General features: G+C 32.6%; 2 protein-coding genes across 7 annotated transcripts; one reads left to right on the forward strand and one right to left on the reverse strand.

Moving 5' to 3' along the window:
• Window positions 1-4,314: 4,314 nt before the first annotated feature.
• On the forward strand, window positions 4,315-8,806 carry LOC107605901 (calcineurin B-like protein 7). 6 transcript variants are annotated; one of them, XM_088492828.1, is made up of 10 exons: window positions 4,446-4,536; window positions 4,948-5,177; window positions 6,448-6,626; window positions 6,773-6,855; window positions 6,966-7,025; window positions 7,139-7,247; window positions 7,346-7,398; window positions 7,602-7,682; window positions 7,770-7,882; window positions 8,177-8,806. In XM_088492828.1, exons 3-10 carry the CDS (start codon window positions 6,545-6,547, stop codon window positions 8,244-8,246), a joined length of 651 nt encoding a protein of 216 aa, XP_088348954.1. In that variant the 5' UTR covers window positions 4,446-4,536; window positions 4,948-5,177; window positions 6,448-6,544; the 3' UTR covers window positions 8,247-8,806. The 6 variants fall into 6 exon arrangements, with proteins under 6 accessions (XP_016163328.1, XP_016163325.1, XP_088348954.1 ...); XM_016307842.3 differs by lacking the exon at window positions 4,948-5,177 and having other exon boundaries at window positions 4,315-4,536; XM_016307839.3 differs by lacking the exon at window positions 4,948-5,177 and having other exon boundaries at window positions 4,403-4,536; window positions 6,448-6,647.
• A 4,645-nt stretch (window positions 8,807-13,451) lies between these two features.
• Window positions 13,452-17,373, reverse strand: LOC148554128 (prolyl oligopeptidase family protein). The gene is given in 6 exon segments (XM_088492826.1): window positions 13,452-14,353; window positions 14,626-15,735; window positions 16,038-16,067; window positions 16,439-16,633; window positions 16,935-17,331; window positions 17,333-17,373. Coding segments are annotated over 6 exon segments (2,325 nt in total). The 3' UTR covers window positions 13,452-13,801.
• Between the last annotated feature and the right edge of the window lie 1,368 nt (window positions 17,374-18,741).

An 18,741-nucleotide genomic window follows, 5' to 3' on the forward strand; every position in this document is an offset into this window, starting at 1 on the left:
TTGTCGTCTTACAATTTGTTAGAGTAAAATTATTTAATAGTAATATTCATTCATAATTTTCTCAAAATATGTTTTTTTACTCTTTGTGTAATAAATTAAAATTCTCATGAAACATTGATTTACGAAATTCTATATATAGCACAAAAATATTCTTCAATCTTAAAGATGAAAATGTCATTCAATTTAAAAATAGGTATGCATGTTTCTTTTTTTATTCTTTAGTTTAAGACTATTTGTGTGATATCTAATGTCATTTTTTCTTTATTTATTTAGTTTTGCAAGATCTGAAGGACCTAAAAGGCTAGAAACAATATCGGCAGAATTTAAATGAGATTACATTCTTAAAAATTTACTAAGGCAAAACCATTGAGTAGTTAAAGAAAGTAGATACGTTAATTTTTTTAGCTGAAAAAAATAAAAAAAATCAATTCATTACACATAGATTATTTTTATTTATTCATCTTAATTATTTAAGTTTATTTTTAGATTTAAAAACCCACCGAATAAGGAAATTTGTTTGTTTTTTTATTCAAATCAAACTTGAATTTTTTTAAAAGATTCAAATTATAATTAAATTTTATTTTTACTATTATATCATACTTTGTCTTCTCACGTCTTTATTCTTTCTATCTATATCTTAAATCAGAAATTTTTTTTCTTTTTCAGAATGTTGTTTGTATTGTCTTGCCTACCATAAGTCATATTATAGATACTCCAAATTGGTGGTACAACCAATATGAATGTAATAGGTCTATCTATGCTCTTACAAAAATTTTCAAGTATTCAAACTGTGACCGTCTTTTTTTATCCATAAGTCCAAGATTTTTTATTTATTTTTTAAAATTAAAGCCTAATAACAGTGGATTAAATATTGAATATGTCTATATTTAATTTTTTTTTATGCTAATTTTTTTATTAAGCAGGTACCAAATCAAGTTTGGTGTCATTGATGACTATGACTATACATATTTTGTAGTCTTTAATAAGAAAGCAAAATAAATATTAAAAAAAAGCTGTGTAGAGATACTTAATCCACTCTTATTGATATGTTCTAATCAGTATATATTTATTTCTAGAAATATTGATGGAGATATTTTTAATGATAATTTTTATATTTTTTATTATTAATATGTTAAATGATATCCTGTAAAAAGGAGATCTATTAGATACACCTACACTTTTACTCAACCTAATTGACAAGATCTTTTTCTTTATTGTTGAAGTCCAAATATCTGATAATCTACATTTTTACCTTCTTATAAAGTTAAGAAGATGACTAATGATGTGAACCTCATAAATAAATTCAAAGAAGCTCACCTTATTCAAACTATGAATGTAGTTACAATTGTAATATTTATCTTTATAGTAATACCAATAGGGAGTTTTTATGCTGACATAGCGTTCATACATTGAGTTTGGGAATTTATTTGCTTAGGTGTCGTCATTAAAATTTTTTTTAAAATTTTATTTATAAATTATAAATTATTATTTGTTTAGGTGGTTACTTTTTAAATTTTTAAATAAGTTTTTTTTAGATGGTTAGGTATTTAGTTTTTAATATTGTTGAACTAATTATTTGCTTAGGCGCCGTCATTAGAAATTTTTAAAAATTATAAATTATTATTTGCTAAGGTTGTTCACTAGAAATTTTTAAAATTTTATTTATAAAATATAAATTATTATTTGCTTAGGTTGTTACTTTTTAATTTTATGCTTAAGTTATTATTTTTTAAATTTTAAGTTATTTGTTTAGATTGTTACTTTTTAAATTTTAAGTTATTTGCAGATTACTCTTTCAAATTATAAATGATTATTTATTTAGATTGTTACTTTTAATTTTAAGTCATTTGTTTAGGTTGTTTTGTTTAAGTTGTTATTATTTAAATTTTAAGTTATCTACTTAGGTTGTTATTTTTTTAATTTTTAAATATACTTTCTTAAATTATTAGATATTTAATTTTTAATGTTGTTAAACTAATTTAAAAATTTTATTTATAAATTATTTATATGGATGGTTATTTTTTAAATTTTTAAATTATAATTATATTTTATTTTTATTATAATAATATTACTCTTTTATTTAAAGAAAAAACTAAAAAATTATAATTTTTTGAAAAAAAATAAGTTCACATAATAACTAATAAACTCTAAATAAGTTTACATAATTATTGATTATTGTAGTTACCTTATATTCCTAAGCTAATAAATTAAAAGTTTAAAAAATACTAAGTTCACCTAATAACTACTAAACTCTAAATAAGTTTATGTAATTGATTGTAATTACCTCATATTTCTCTCCACCTTTATTTATTTTTGAAAAAAATTTCGTGTTAAATTAATTAGTTATTAGAGTTTATAATTTAAATTCATTTGTTTTAATTGTGAATTCTAGCTATGTATCAACTATAAAAGTATGAGTTAGAGATACATAGTACAACACTTCCATTGCTTAGTTCATTCTATCTGTGGTCGTTCTATAAGATTTTGAAGCTGCATACGAACATGAGACTTCTAATGTCTTCTTCAGATCAACATGATGGTAAAATAAAGAGATTTGCTAATTTGATACATGATACTGAAAAATGAAAATATTAATTTTGCTGTTGATGATGAGTCAGAAGTTAAAATTTCAGATAATCTGCTAATTGTAACTACTGATAACTCTCTTTCATATGATAGACTTTGCATATTCAAATTTGTTGCAAAACATGTTAAATTACAGGTATTTTTAGAGTAGGACAATTCTTGCACCCACGCTCTAAGAGTGTCGAAAAGGTAAACGATTTCATCTTAACAATCTTCCCAAGGATGGAAAAGGAATATCTAAGTTCTAACACAACATGTCAAGTTGATGAGAATAAAGATGTGGAATAAGAGTGGTTCACACCAAAATTTCTAAATGACATCAAATGTTCAGAACTATCCAATCACAAGTTAATTTTAAAGTCAAGAGTTGCTGTAATGCTACTGCAAAACATAGACCAGACTTTAGGTTTATGCAATGAGACAAGGTTAATAATTAATAAACTTGGCAACAACGTAATTGGAGTGATGGTAGTGATTGGTAAAAATATTGGCGACAAATTGTACATTTCAAGAATGAACTTGATCTCTTCAAATTTAGGATTTCCATTTAAGTTTTAAAGGAGACAATTTTCATTAACAGTGTGCTTTGCAATGACCATCAACAAGAGTCAAGGTCGATCATTATCACATGTAAGGTTTTACTTGTCAAAATCAGTGTTCACCTATAGACAACTTTACGTTGCTTTGTCAAGAGTTAGGAATTGTAGTGGACTCAAGATTCTAATTTTGGACAAAACGGCAATCTAAAGTCATCAACAACAAATGTCTTGTTTAAAATTTTTTTTAATAATATTTAAGTAAGAAAAATAGTATTTTTATTTTAATATGTTATGATTTATACTTTTGTACAACTATTTACTGTAAATATAACTAATTTATCTATAACTCTACTTTCAGATTTAAAATGAAATGTATAATAAGGAGTACAATATTATATGCCAATTGCTTTTTTAATGAGATTAATAAAATATTAAGTTGTTAAAAAATTTTTATTAGCCTTTTGATATAAAATTTAGTATAAAATTGACATATTATTATTACAGTTATATATGTTCTTATTTTTATAAGTCTTATTTCTTATAATTTAAAAATAATATAAATTTTAAACTGTTCTATTTATATATTTTTTTAAAATAATATATTCAATATATTTATTATATAATGATGATAATAGTATTATACTAAATTTAAAAAATTTATGATTATAAAATATTATTTTTAATTTATTATATCTAATTAAAATATAAATTTGTGCATCGAACAGGTTTAATCCTAATACAAATACATAACAAAACAGTATAATAATTGGTGGGCCGAGGAGGAATGACGAAAGATTTGAAGTGGGGCCAGCTGAAATTTATTGTATATTGAAAAATGCTCAAGAATGAATATTTTAGTATAAAAAATTGATTAAAAATAATTTAGCATTAAATAAAAATATTATCACCTATTTTTTCTTGTATATAAAATTGAAGAAAGTTTCAAAAAGATTTGGACCAGATCATGGGCTGTCAAGCAGATTAATTTGGTCCATTTAAATTTGTAAATTTAAACAGATGTACTAATGATGTATTAAATATGACAAAAACTATCCTAAGGAGTGATGACTGATGACATCTCTTTTGATCTGAAATTGATATTAAATTTATTAAGATATTTTTATTATAATTTTAAATACGTAAGTGGAATTGTTAAAAAATTAAAAACACTAAAAAAATGAGAAAAATTGAAATAGAGTAAACGAGCAAATGTGTTGATTTAACTGTTTAAGAGAAAAAGGTGAGGCGGACCGCGCCTAAATGGATGGTTGCTTGTGATTTGAGATTATAAATATTCATTCATGAAGCCACCGCAAAAATGAAACTATAACAATAACACTCCAAAACACCTCCTTCCCTTCCACGTCATCTCCATTCAAGAAGCTCACGTCCGACGTCCGTCTCCCGTCAGGTCTGTCCCTCTTTCGTTATATATTCGCACTCTTCTTCTTCTTCTTCTCGAATATTCCAATCAAATTGTATTCGTTATGTCAGCAACGAAAAAATCGTTTCGCTTCATACGTGCAAATCTGCATTTCAAAGCTACGCCTACGAACGAACGAACGAACAAAGTCATTTCTTCTCCTTCTTCTTATTCTTCTACACTGCCATATGTAGGGTTGTATTGATTTCTCATCTGAATCTTGTGAATAATTTACATTAAATTAAAATATTAGTAGAAATTGAGCATTACTAATAAGAGGTTGAGAATTCAAATTCGAAGTGAACTTTAATTTGGTACTACTCGTGAGTCATGAATGACGAAAAGGTTAATTATTTAATTGATGGCCTCGTGTACTGTGATCTCATTGATATTTTTCAGTAAAGCGGTGCCGATATGCATTTCAAATTCAACGAACTAAATTAATGCCTCTGACTTTGCCATTATTATCATCACGCCTACCGCCTCTTGGAGACGTGTTTCACAGCTTCAATCTCCTTTCTCTTATTCTTTCAAGCAAAATAAAAAATTCTGGTGCCTCTTTACAATGGAAGCAAGATCTACTCCCCTGGCCTAAGCTTCCTCAGTTAGTGTGTTTTCTATTCTTATAGGTTGTATCTATATTTCAAAATAGAGTACAATTTTTAATTCTTTTTTCCTTTTCGTCTGCAAAAATTAGGATATTGGTTATTCTTTCATAGATTCCTCGTGAACTATTTTTCTGTCGTTTATTTCTTTAATATATGAGGCGTCCTTTTTTATTATTTCGACTTGTTCAATAACTGGTTGGTTCATGAATAAGGTAACGTGGCTATACTATTGAACATGTTCTAATAGTGTGGCCAGCAATGAATTAATAAGTACCTAGCTTATTTTGATTTTTTGTCTGTATAGGTCTCAATTATCTCTTAAATGTTAGAGTAATGTTATTTTATCATGAATATTTAATCAGAGTGGATGTCAAAACTGAATGAAGTATGATAACTAAATCCAAAAAAAAAGAAAGAAATGTTTTTCCTTTCAGTATCTGTGTAATATTAATGTAATGGCCATTTGTTTTTGAATAGGACTTGGATTTTGTATAATTTTTCATGTCCCTTTCATTCAATATTATAGTTTTGCAATCAATCTGAGCCATCAAAATTGAACAAAGGCGATGCGTCCAAATAAACTTGTTAAATAAATTTATTTAAACATATTTTTCCTCCAAAATCATGAATCTTTTAACAAATCTAAATTAAAAATAAAATAGCCCTTATTTTTTAAAAAAACAGATTAGTTTCTTGCAAGTAGCATTAGTTTTTTTTCCGTTTTATGTTTAATTTATAGTGCTATATGTACTACATAGAAGGCTTGAGTGTGTTTTTAAGTGAGGAAAAAGATGTAACCGTCCACAGAGTAGCATGAAATCATGTTTGGCTAATCAAATTTGCCTCTGCCTTTGTAGATTTTTCCTTGAGTACACTTTTTGCTTCATCTGCTTTGACTTTTTTGAAAACTTCCCAAACTAAAAAAGTTATGAGCCGTCTAGCCCTATCAAATTGATTCTAGCTCTAAATAATAATAATAATAATAATAATAATAATAATAATAATAACTGTGTATTTCACCAACTGTACATCATAGTTTGACTTATGTTTGTACTAATTACAGTGATTGATCGATATAATACTCTAACCGTAGTTGTACTTTAATGCACTCTTTCAATTAGAAATTTAGAATAAGGTTCATGAGTTCTTATCGTTCCTCAAATGATGCAAGTAATATGACTGATATAATTTTTTTTTATTCACAGATTGTAGTTTCTTTATGTCAGATACTATATCTGTGTACTATGGCTGAATTGTTTATTTATTTACTCCTTAAACACTTTCTGTTCAGATACTCAAGCACCAAGTTAGTTCTAGTAGCTTCATTGGGATGAACAAATAAGATTGCTGTCAAGAAAGTTTGGGGAGTGAATCTTTCTTCTATTCTAATGGGGTGCAAGTATTCAAAGAAAGTCATAAATAAAGTACCGGGTTACGAGGAACCCATTGTTCTTGCTTCTCAGACACCTTGTGAGTATCCATCATCAGCTGGTAAACTCTTGAAGCTGTACTTGAGAGGAGCATTTGATTTGTTTAGCTAAACCATAGATTTACATCATCATGGTTAACAAACAGTTATAAAAGTTATTTTGTCTATTATTTTCTGTTCTTTGCAGTTAATGTGAGTGAAGTTGAGGCCTTATATGAGCTTTACAAGAAGTTGAGCAATTCAATTATTGCAGATGGTCTTATTCACAGGGTGAGTTTTGCACTTCTTTTCCCCTCTAGATATGTCAATTTTCATGTATCCCTAATTTTGGTACTTGGATATTAAGGTTACCACATTTTGATCATACATTTTAATTTCAGGAAGAATTCCAACTTGCACTCTTCAGGAATAAAAACAAGAGAAATCTGTTTGCGGACAGGGTTTGTAACTTTGATCTAATTGTGTATCTATGGTTTGAAAGTGTTTAATCTTAGCTTTGTTTCATGTTTTAATCTCCTGCTAATGCATGGTCACTTTTGTTTCTCCTTTGTAGATTTTTGATCTATTTGATATCAAGAAAAATGGGGTCATTGAGTTTGGAGAATTTGTTCGATCATTGGGTGTATTTCACCCAGATGCATCTATGGAAGACAAGATCAAATGTAAGATAGAACCCCGACAAAATAATATATTGGACTGCATAAATGGTTTATATTCAATTATTCATCATTGTATTAAGTTGCATATAATGATTTTGCAGTTGCTTTTAGGTTATATGATCTAAGGCAGACAGGGTATATTGAACGTGAAGAGGTATAGTACTTTTTCTATTCCTTTAACAAATCAGCATTAAATATTAGCGGCTAAGTTTGTTGCTCTTTGAAATATATGAATCTTCTATTATTATCGTTAGTTTCAATATTCTGTATGCATATATTATCAAAAAGAAATTCCCTATCATGCTTTTTGGTTCACTTTATTATTGCATTGCTTAAAGTAATAATGGTTTCATGCAGTTGAAGGAGATGGTGTTGGCACTTCTACACGAGTCTGATCTTGTGCTTTCAGTTGATATCGTGGAATCCATCGTGGATAAGGTTATTAAGATTCCTTACCTTAATTACTACTTTTCAAGTTCTCTTTGAAATTGATGTTTCTAAAATTGTATATAATTTCCTCCACAGACTTTTAGTGATGCTGATACAAAAGGTGATGGAAGGATTGATCAGGATGAGTGGAAAGCATTTGTGTCTAAGCATCCATCCTTGATAAAGAACATGACTCTACCATATCTAAAGTCAGTATAAGCTCCTCTCCATGAACCTTAAATGTTATTCCATTCCTTTTAAAAGAACTGTCAAATTTGGGCAAGTGGTACATTAAAGAGTCAATGTGTCTAAACCATTCATTGTTGAACCATTCATTGAATTGTCTAGACATTAATCCTTAAATTAATATACCACTTTGTCCGAATTGAAAGTTATGTAGAAATATAATATAATATAATAATAAATGCATGCAAGTAACATATGGTTTTGAATTTTGATGACCGAGTTTCATCTTATGAATGTTTGCTCCCCCTATCTTGCAGGGATATAACCTTAGCATTTCCCAGTTTTGTTGTAAATTCAGAGGTTGATGATGCAGATGTATGTGTATGATGCTTTGGCTTTTATCAAAGGGTGTGCCTTTGAAATATTATTACTTTCAAGACTTGTGCTTAAAAGTGGGGTGTAAAGTTTGATGGTTTAGTTGCATGAGTAAAATTACACATGGAAAAGTTCCATGAAAAATTTCAACCCCATTTTTAACCTCGAACCGAACATACCTAAGAGATAATATGAGATGAGATGATCTCTCCTGCGGTGCTATTGTGTCTGGTTTCACAAGAAAGCTTCAGAGAAGAACTTAGTTTTGCAAGAGTTCATGCTACTATGTGAGGTTTTCTCTAGTGCGCACTCTATCTTGGGTCAAATAATTGTTCACTTGAATTGCAAATTCAAGTGCAAGGCTAGCTTTAATTTTGAGCATTTATGTATATAACAGGGGTAATGTAATTAGTTTTATGTAACTTGATCCCTGGTTGATGTGAAGAATTTTGAGTGGGACGGGTTTTGATACTATCCGACTCTACTATACTTTTTCCCCACTCATTTTTTTTCACTAATAAAATTTATTATACAAAATAAAACATTCAAGATCATAAAATGGTATTCTAAAATACTAGATATTGTTTATAAATTTGAATATACTTGACAAAAATATAAGTGTTTTGAAATATTATAAAAGCTATGTGTCCATTAAAAAAAAGTATGTATAAATGTGTTATTTATTTTATTTTTAATATATATTTTAACATAAATTATATTCAAGTAACCGATTTAGTGATTAATTTTTTAAGTACATATAACATAATTTATATATATATACATTTCTACTCAATTCTCTTATAAAGTGGGTTTGGATATTTTCTGATTTTTCAAAATTCAACTCAAATTGTGTTATCATCGTTAATGTTAACCATTTCTCTCACCTTAATTTAAGAAACCCAATCACTAAATCCATATTGTTGAGCCCATATCATAGTTGGAAGAAAGCTGCCCGGATCAAGCCAAACCCAATAACCCATAAAGGACCAAACGAGAAACAGTTAAACCAAATTGCTATCTTGGATCCCATTCTTTTAAAATTATTTAGTCACTTTAAAAAAAATTGAATTAATTTACACCATTAATCACTTTTAGATTAAAATAGTAGGACTCTAATGATCTCTATAGTGTTTTAGGTGTTTATCTCAGTTCAAATGATCAACATAGAATGGCTCAGTTTGCTAAATTAACTTCAGTCACCCAACAGTTCGATGGTAAGGTTGTGTTAATTGGTAATTTTAATGTCATTTCTAATCAATTGGAGAAATCAAGTGGGGGTGTTAAATCTCTTTCTTCTATTAAAATTTTTAACAGTTTTATTGATGATAATTCCCTTATTGATATTGGTATAGTTGGAAGACTATTCACTTAGTCGAAGGCGGAGTGGTGATGAGTTGATACAGGAAAGACTAGACCGATTCCTGGTAGGAGTTGATTGGCAGCAACTCTCCCAATGCATCGTTTCTTAGACTGCCAGAATCAGGGTCGGATCACTCCCCTCTTCTCTTAGACTCTAATTCGAGAACTGAGAGATCTAAATGGCGATTCAAATTTCAAGAAAGATGGTGTTCTAATGATGAAATAAGGCAGATTGTTAGAGAGGTTTGGCACGAAAAATAAAGCGTTGTCAGCATCAAATTGTCAGATGGCAGCAAGAGCACAGATCTAATTCGAAGGTGGAGATTGATTTACTACAGTCTGAATTAGAGGAACTTCGTTTAGCAGGAATTCATGGAGGCGACATCATTTCAGAAATAGAGAACAAACTTGAAAAAACATTACAAAATGAGGAATCTTATTGGAAAGATAACTCTAGAGTCAAATAGCTCAAATCGAGTGATCAAAATACAACTTTCTTCCATCAAAAATTTAGAAATTGAACTCGAATGAATAAAATTTGGCAACTAACTGGCAATGATGGTAAAGTGGCTACTTCAAATGCTGGTATTGCTTCTGTGGCTAAATCTAATTTCAAGGACATATTCTCCTCCACTTGTCATGAGAACCCTGAACCTTTATTTACTGAATTTGAACCTAAGGTTACAACTCACATGAACCGTAGGCTTCAAAGACCAGTGACTATGCAAGAAGTGAAACGTGCAACATCATCCTCAAAGTGCTCTAGGAGATGATGGTATGACAGCAAAATTTTTTCAAAGCTTCTGGAACATACTTAGTGGTGATGTGTTTCGAGCAGTTAAGAGCTTCTTTTCAGGGGGTAGAATTTTGAAAGGTTTTAACCACACTCAGATCTGTCTTATTTCCAAGATTTCTGATGCTAAATATATGACTCAGGTAAGACCAATAAGCCTATCTTCAGTCTTTTACAAGATTATCTCTAAAGTACTTATACATAGACTTCAGGGTATGATGAATAGACTAATTAGCCCTAAACCCTAAACCCTAAACCCTAAACCCTAAACCCTACTCAGAGTGCTTTTATTAAAGGCAGATTAATCTCTGATAATATCCTAATTGCTCATGAGTGTATGCATTACTTGAAGAACAAAAAAAGGAGACTCGAAAATGAAATGACGCTAAAATAGATATGAGTAAGACATATGATAGAGTGGAATGACACTTTCTTTGGTTTATATTGGAGAAGTTTGGTTTTAACTCCTGGTGGATCCATGTGGATTCGAGAATTAGTGACAACTGTTTCTTATTCTTTCATTGTGGAATGACAACCCTATGGTTTCTTCAAACCAAATAGAGGTATTCGACAAGGAGATCCTCTATCTCCAAATCTTTTTCTTTTCTGTGCAGAAGGTCTCTCCTTCTTGCTGCACAAGGCAGAACAAAACAGACTAATTCAGGGTCTTCAGATACATAGGCGATGTCCCAAGGTCAACCACCTCCTCTTTGCTGACGATTCCATCTTATTTTGTAAGGCTAATCCTAAAGCATGTTCAAACATCTTATATTTATTGAATTCTTATGAAAGCATTAGTGGCCAGAGGGTAAATCTTAATAAATCTGCTGTATTCTTTAGCCACAACACTCCCTCCACTACTCGTACACTACTGGCTAACTCTATGAATATTAATCATATTGAGGCTCAGGATAGATACCTTGGTTTGCCTTCTACAGTCTCTAAATCGAAATAGGCTTCTTTTAGTATTATCAAAGAGAAGGTTCGGAAAAGAATCCAAGGGTGGAAGCGCAATCTTCTATCGTCAGGTGGTAGACAGGTATTGCTTAAGACAATGGGAGAAGCTATTCCTATTTATACATTGTCTTCCTTCAAGTTTCCTGATGGTTTAATTTCAGAAATTTACTCTCTACTTTCTCAGTTCTGGTGGGGACAAAAAAGTTCTGAAAGGCGAATGGCTTGGATTAGCTGGGACACTATGACTCGCCCACGAAGAGAAGGAGGCCTCGGATTTAAAGATATCAGAATCCAAAATCTGGCACTTTTAGGTAAAGAGTTTTGGCGACTCGTAACACAGCTTACTTCCCTACTATCTAAAATCCTAAGAGGTAAATATTTTAGCAATGGTAATGCTATAACGGCAGAAATTGGAGTCTTACCTTCTTGGGGATGGAGGAGCATACTGGAAGGCCGAAAGATTGTTGAGAAATGTCTTAACTGGGCTGTGGGTACTGGAGAGAATATCCGAACCTTTGAGGATCCTTGACTGCCTCCTCCATATCCTTTAATAATTTCTGACATGCCAAACAGACAAGTTATTTTTGAGTTGGTTCCAAGAGTTAAAGATCTAATTACTGAAGATAGGAATTGAAATCAGAATCTCATTCAAGAATTATTTCTCCAAGACGTTGCAGACAGGATTTTGTCAGTTAAAATTCAGCAGAGTAGGGACAAATTGCAATGAGATTTGAACAAATCTAAGCAATATGATACAACTTCATGTTATAGAATTGGCTATTTATTTTACTATTCGCCTTTGGAGTTTTGCCCTAATTATTTGCAGTAGAAAAAGTCGTGGATTGACCTATAGAAGTTGAACTTACCTCACAAAATTAAGCTATTTATCTAGAAAGCTCTCCATGGCCGGCTTTTGGTGCTTGCTCAGATTTATCACCGCATTCCTTCTATATCGCCAATATGCCCCTGCTATCATGAAACAACAGAAACAGTCACTCATTGTTTGATCGATTGCTCTAGAATTAAAGAAGTATAGTCTCAGAGTTATCTGCGTGACTGTCTTCCCCCTCAGAGTCCTAACGACTTTTGGACATGGTGAATTGTATCAACAGAGATGCTTAACCCGTTGACGAATGCTGACCGTAATCCTCAATTGCTTGGCATCATTTGCTAGAACTGCTGGAAAGCTTGCAATCAGTTAATTTTTGAAGATTCTACTTCAATGCCGTCTGCCATTCTAACAAGATTTGTCAAGTTACTCCGTGAAATCCAATAAACTCCCAATTTAGATCATCATCTCTATGAGGCAAAGTCTTAGTTTCATTCAATTTGATTTATCATTCTTTCTTCTTTAAGATTTTTCTTCGTTTTTTGACCATGCACCGTTGGATGAATACCTTTAGTGTATTGTTTTAGGAAATCTCCACCTTTTATTATACTGTTTTACTTTTGGACATCTTTGTATTTCATTTTTTAATAATTAATAAAATATAACCTACTATCTTTAGAAAAAAAAAAGTCACTTTAGAAGATCTTTTTCCACTATTTTTATCCCTTAAGGAGAGACTCGGCTGGCATGTGACGTAGTGGCCAAGCATTTTGCCTCAAACTAAGCCACACCAGATTTGAGTCCTAGCATTGGCTAGGTTAGTGTGTGTGTATTTGTATGACAAAAAAAGAGACTCATCCAAACAGTTGATTGTACTCCAAAGGGAGCTTTTATGATATATGTTACGCTCAACAATGGCTAACTTGAGGTTAGACCCTTTTGAAGGAAAATTCATTAGCTTGTATCAAAAGGAGCAACAGAGCTTTGGGTGCAGATTGTAGAAGTCATGTTGGAAATGTGGGGACATCCACAAGATATGGAGCTGGAATGGGAGTTCCTCATGTCATATCATTGTCTTCAATGGAAGAAGGAAACAACAGAGGCAAGAGGAAGGAGCAAGGCTATTCTAAGTGGGGAACAGAAGCAGCAACAAGCTAGAAGGAGCACTCAAGCAATCACCATGGTAGCACCCGCGTCAAGATGCAGAACAAAGAGGTCACCATGGAAGCACCCTCTTAGTCTTTAAAGCTAAAACAAATTCCTTTTCAGTACGCACATCTTTAAGTAAAACAGCCATATAAGTTAAACTAACCCCTCTCAAATTTTACAATGCAACACTTCCACCAAACAATCTCTAATTCAAGAGAAACATATTTGAAAAATTATATCAGATCAATCTACTGATAATGGTAATCCTCCTGGCTACAGATAGGATTAAGCTTCTTGGCTCATAAACTTTTATTGATTCTTTCTCCTCAGTGTAATGAAACGAGCCAAATGGCCAATCTCCCCAGAAGCAAAGTAAATCAGCCATGAGAGAAATATAAACAATTCTGGGTATAAGAACTTCAGAAACTACTCTGCCCAATAAATAGAGCACAACAACGCAACATGCATAAACAAGTTATCTTACAGACTCCTTTCAATGAAGTCCCATATCCTCTCTTCCATATAAACTCGGTCTCTATGGCGCCGTGGCATGTGACGTTCGTCCGGGAAGATTATTAGCTCGTATGGTTTTCCAGCTGCCACAAGAGCATTAACAAGCCTAGCAGTGTGCCTAAAATGTACATTTTCATCAATCATGCCATGCACAAGCAACAACCTTCCTTTCAACTTGTGTACGTGGTTCATCACTGCGCCACATTCGTACCCGGATTGATTTTCGGATGGCAATCCCATGTACTTCTCCGTGTAGAATGTGTCATATCCATCCCATGACGTAACAGGCGCACCGGCCACGGCACATTTGAAGAAATCTGGATATCTTGACAGGGCCATAGCCGAGAGGTAACCGCCATAGCTCCACCCATACAATCCAATGTGGCCAGCTTTTGCAAGCCCTTGTTTGACAAGCCACTCTGCTCCAGTTAGCTGATCATCAGCATCAACTTGACCTAGTTTGCTCTTGAAATGGCTTTCAAACTTCAACCCACGTCTTGCAGTTCCTCTATTGTCTAACTGTAAATAACAAGAAAAACAACTGACTTTGAAGGATGAACTGAACATATTGGCAAAGACGCACACCACAAAAAAAGAAAAATAGAAATAAAGAATCCATGTTAGAAAGCTTCATATGAATTTGGGACATTAGAGCACTACAATAACCATTGAGCATATAAATGGAAAACAAATGCATGGGTGAAGTGATGGATCGCCCATCTCAATGGCATTAATCTCTTCAGGCAAACATTTCATTACTTGTAAAATCATGTAAAATTCAAGGAACTGACCTTCCAAACTAAGATGCCTCGGTTTCTCAAATATTGCGCTCTCATGTCAACTGTACTAAGCCAAGAGTTACAAACAAGCTGTACACTTGGACCACCATAAACACTGATCATGGTTTTGTACGGTGGAGGTCCAAATCTTGAGGCATCAGGCTTGTATAGAGCCCCATACAATGTAGTGCCATCATTGGCCTGTATTTCAACAATCTCTGGTGGTTCAAGTTGAAGCTTTTTGGAGGTTGGAATCGTAAAAGACTGCTCATACAAAGACCTTATTATGCTTCCATCCTCTAAGGAGCAAAGTAACACCTTAGGAGGAGAATCAAGCGAGTCGTGGATATCAACAAAACTTCGCATATGATGATCAAGGACAACAATGTGTTTCCCCTTGCCGTGTGTAAGCCTGACAGGGATTTGAAGTGGCTGACTTCCATCGACAAAAAATTTAGTACAATATAAGTTGGACTCCAGAGGACTGTCTAAGGTCGCAGTGAAATATATTAATCCTGTAGCCTCATTCACACCAGCTACTTGCTCAACCATCCATTCACCTTCAGTGATGGGACCTAAACAAGTCCCATTTGCATCATGAACATAAAGATGTCTAAATCCTGTTTTTTCACTGGCCCAGATGAAACCACCTGAGAACTTCGTAACTCTTTTATCAAGAGGTGTAAAGCAGTCATGTATATTGATCCAAGTGTTGTTTTCTTCCTCCAACATAGTTTTCCTCTGGCCTGTTTTGACATCAAACTTTAGGATCTTTATTTTAGTGTGTTTCCTGTTCAAAACCTGAGCAGTCAGAATGTTTCCATGCATCCAATTTACTCTGGCCAAATATTCTTCTTCATTGTCTTGCTGTTCCAAACCCCCACACCGAAGATCCATCCAACTGGTAGAGCTTCCCGAAACAGAAACCACCCCTAGGCGCACTTTAACATTTGAAGCTCCGGCAAAAGGATAAGGATGGTCTTCCTGTGCATCTAGACCAACCGAGCTCTTACCCTGGTGCATGATTCTAAAGAGTGGTATTTCAGAAGAATCAACTTCAGTAAAAGCTATATATTTACTGTCCAGTGACCACCAATATCCTGTTTTCCTATCCATCTCCTCCTGCAACCAGAAAAACTACCGTTATTCTTAAAATGAAAACCAGTATGAGCCTGCACTTAACATCGTAATGACAATGATAAAATCAGAAGTGCTGGTTCTTAGTTCTTAACAAGATAAAATCAGAGGAAAATCTTATAGTAAATAACAACGATACAGTAAATAATCCCATCATTTAAGAACTTTGTTATTCCCAACCTGCCCAGTCATGTGTGAAAGGGAAAACAACTTGGTATAAGGAATACAGTGTATACAGTTTATACTAAAGCTGTACAAAAGAAGATATACTTTTGCAGAAATCTCACCTGAGCTATATATTCGGCAAGCCCATGAGTCTGCAATACACAAAACCCATGTTCAGAATTTTCAGACAGACTATCAAGAAGAACAAAAAAGTTGTTTCTTCTACCAGAGTCCAAAGTAAACTCAATGCAACAAGTACAAGCCAAAAGCCTATAGGATAATCATGAATAACTTGACTCTTTTAAAGTTCCAAATTTAATTCAATCCAGCTTTATTTTCATAAATAAGAAAAGAACCTTAGAATCTTACTAGATATTGTTCCATGAAAAATCAACACTGACCTTAACTTAGCTAGAAAGGTTACATTATTCAATCAGGAGACTAACAAGATTAATAAACGGTTTTCATGGAATGCAAATTCATCAACCCTAGCACATTAAGGCCAACTGACTACTAAACTTACCAAACCATTTCCAGCTGCACCGTGGGTCAACTGCTTTGATTCGTTAGTCAAGAGGTTCAGCACGTGCAACTCCCAGTCTCTTACATAAGCAAGCATCGATCCATCCGGGGACAGATGCGGATCAATAATGGGTGAAGCTGATGTACTTGGAAGCTTCAGCTCTGATTTTGAATTGGAAATATCATGAACATAAATCTGTTCATATGTAAAAGACAAAATCATTAGAAACTTGATAAAAAAAAAAAAGAGTATATTTCACTACACACTTTCTAAACAAAATACATACATGCATACTTAAACTATTGAGGTAATAGGTACCTATGCATGCATTTTCTAATATAGTCTTCCTACTGGATTTAAGTACTAAGGTGCAGCATATATTTTAAAATCCTATCATCACTTCTCTTTTGAATAAAAACATAACTATTCAAAGCAATTCCTATGAAACAATAATGACAAGTAAAGCTATAATCTTTTGAATGACAGAGTAACAAACCCCAGCGGGCAATGGCACCACGAGTGCTTTTCTTTTCGAGCTTGTCTTCACCCATTCATACCGCGTCACTCCTAACCCGCGCTCCCTCAACCTTTCCCTCCTCAACTTTTCTTCGGCAGAAATATTACTCTCATCAAGTCCGCCATCAGGAGGGCTAAATAACAATTCTTGCTTGTTGGTCTTCAGATCATATGCGAAAACCTTTCTATTTAATGTGTGATCAGGGCTAAATAAATAAGATACCAAACTATCATCAGGACTGAAACTTATTGAAAATGGTGATACATAGCCAGGCAAGGGATATTGCACAATGTCTTCGACAGGGAAAACAATGCTATTATCAAAACTCTGCACATCATTAGAGTCTGTCATAGGCATTTTGGAATACAGTGATCTTGGACGCTTTGGATTCCTCTTCTCGTTCATCAACTGATTGCATTACAAATACACCAATGGATATAAGATTGAACTGCAGCAAAGCATGAATTTTCAGAGCATTTCTGAGGGGTGGAAAGTTGACAAATCTATAACTTCTACAACAGACAACAACAATAGGCACATTACAAACATTTGAACCAAGGTCCATCACATCGGAAATAACAACAAATGATAGGATTTTCCAGCAATAAATTATGAATAATTCCTTTAAACCTGACCTCGCCAGAGTCACAGGATTTTAACTTTGATTTTTTTGTTTGGTAAGCAATCAGTTATCATTATAAACTGCACCAACCATCTTTGACTATAGGATTTTGATTTTATTTTCACCATTTATGAACAAGGACATCAATTTTATATGAATCTGTGTCTTAACTTATAAGAGCTGCAAATTTTCATTCACATCAAGAACACACCAAAGTAAAAAGAGCACCATGGAAAACTAATAGTTTCCCTTGATGGAGTCTAGCAAATATCATATAAATTTGAACATCTTTTAAGTCTGAACTTCTTGGTGCATGTTTAAATCAATACAGCACCACTTAAAAAGAGAGGAACAGCCTTAAACACCAATTGGTCCAAGCAAGCTAGAAAGTAAAGCAAAAGCAACCAACAAAATCAAACAGAAAGAAGGCAAATTCTTTTGCTTTATTTGGTTTCCACTTACATTTCAACATTAACAAAATATAGCAACATTAAACATCCCCCCCGCGGGGGAACCCTTTTTTTCAGAGTCACTTAGGATTACTAACAACTCTGCTAATTAGAGTTCAATGAACAGAACCAGGAACAAAAACCACGTGAGCCTATCCAACTGCAAGTGGATCAGATCACAAAATATTTTCTAGCCCCCAAGGAACATAAAAGGAACGATTTTTAATTAATTAAAGGGTAATTAAAGCTCATAACAAAATAAAAGGGGGCATTTAAAGCTAATCCAGTTCCATTGTCTAGGATGACGATAGTTAGAATCTAACCTGGGTTTAAGATGGGAAGGATCTGCCATGAAAACGAAGAAATTGTTAATTGGAAACAAATATGGGATTTTAAAAGAGAGAGAGAGAGAGAGAGAGAGAGAGAGAGAGATTTTGACAGAGAATAAGAATTTATACGTATAGTTTGGATTTGATTGGAATCACTGAAACTCTGAACTTGTGAAGGGAGAGAGAGAGAATGGATCAAGTTCTGTTCAGTTTAATAGCTTTAGTAAATGAATCTAAATTTTCATAGCCAGATAGGGAAAACCAAATGTACATGGAAACCTCTTCAATTTTATTTTATTTTATTTTTATTCCATTCATTCAATATTCACTTTGACGATAACATTAAAGCTTTTGACTTTGGCTTTTATCCCAAAATTTAAAGAAAC

Source organism: Arachis ipaensis, chromosome B7 (assembly GCF_059453495.1).
Source record: "Arachis ipaensis isolate K30076 ecotype BB chromosome B7, ASM5945349v1, whole genome shotgun sequence".
In the NCBI taxonomy this organism is placed as follows: domain Eukaryota; kingdom Viridiplantae; phylum Streptophyta; class Magnoliopsida; order Fabales; family Fabaceae; genus Arachis; species Arachis ipaensis.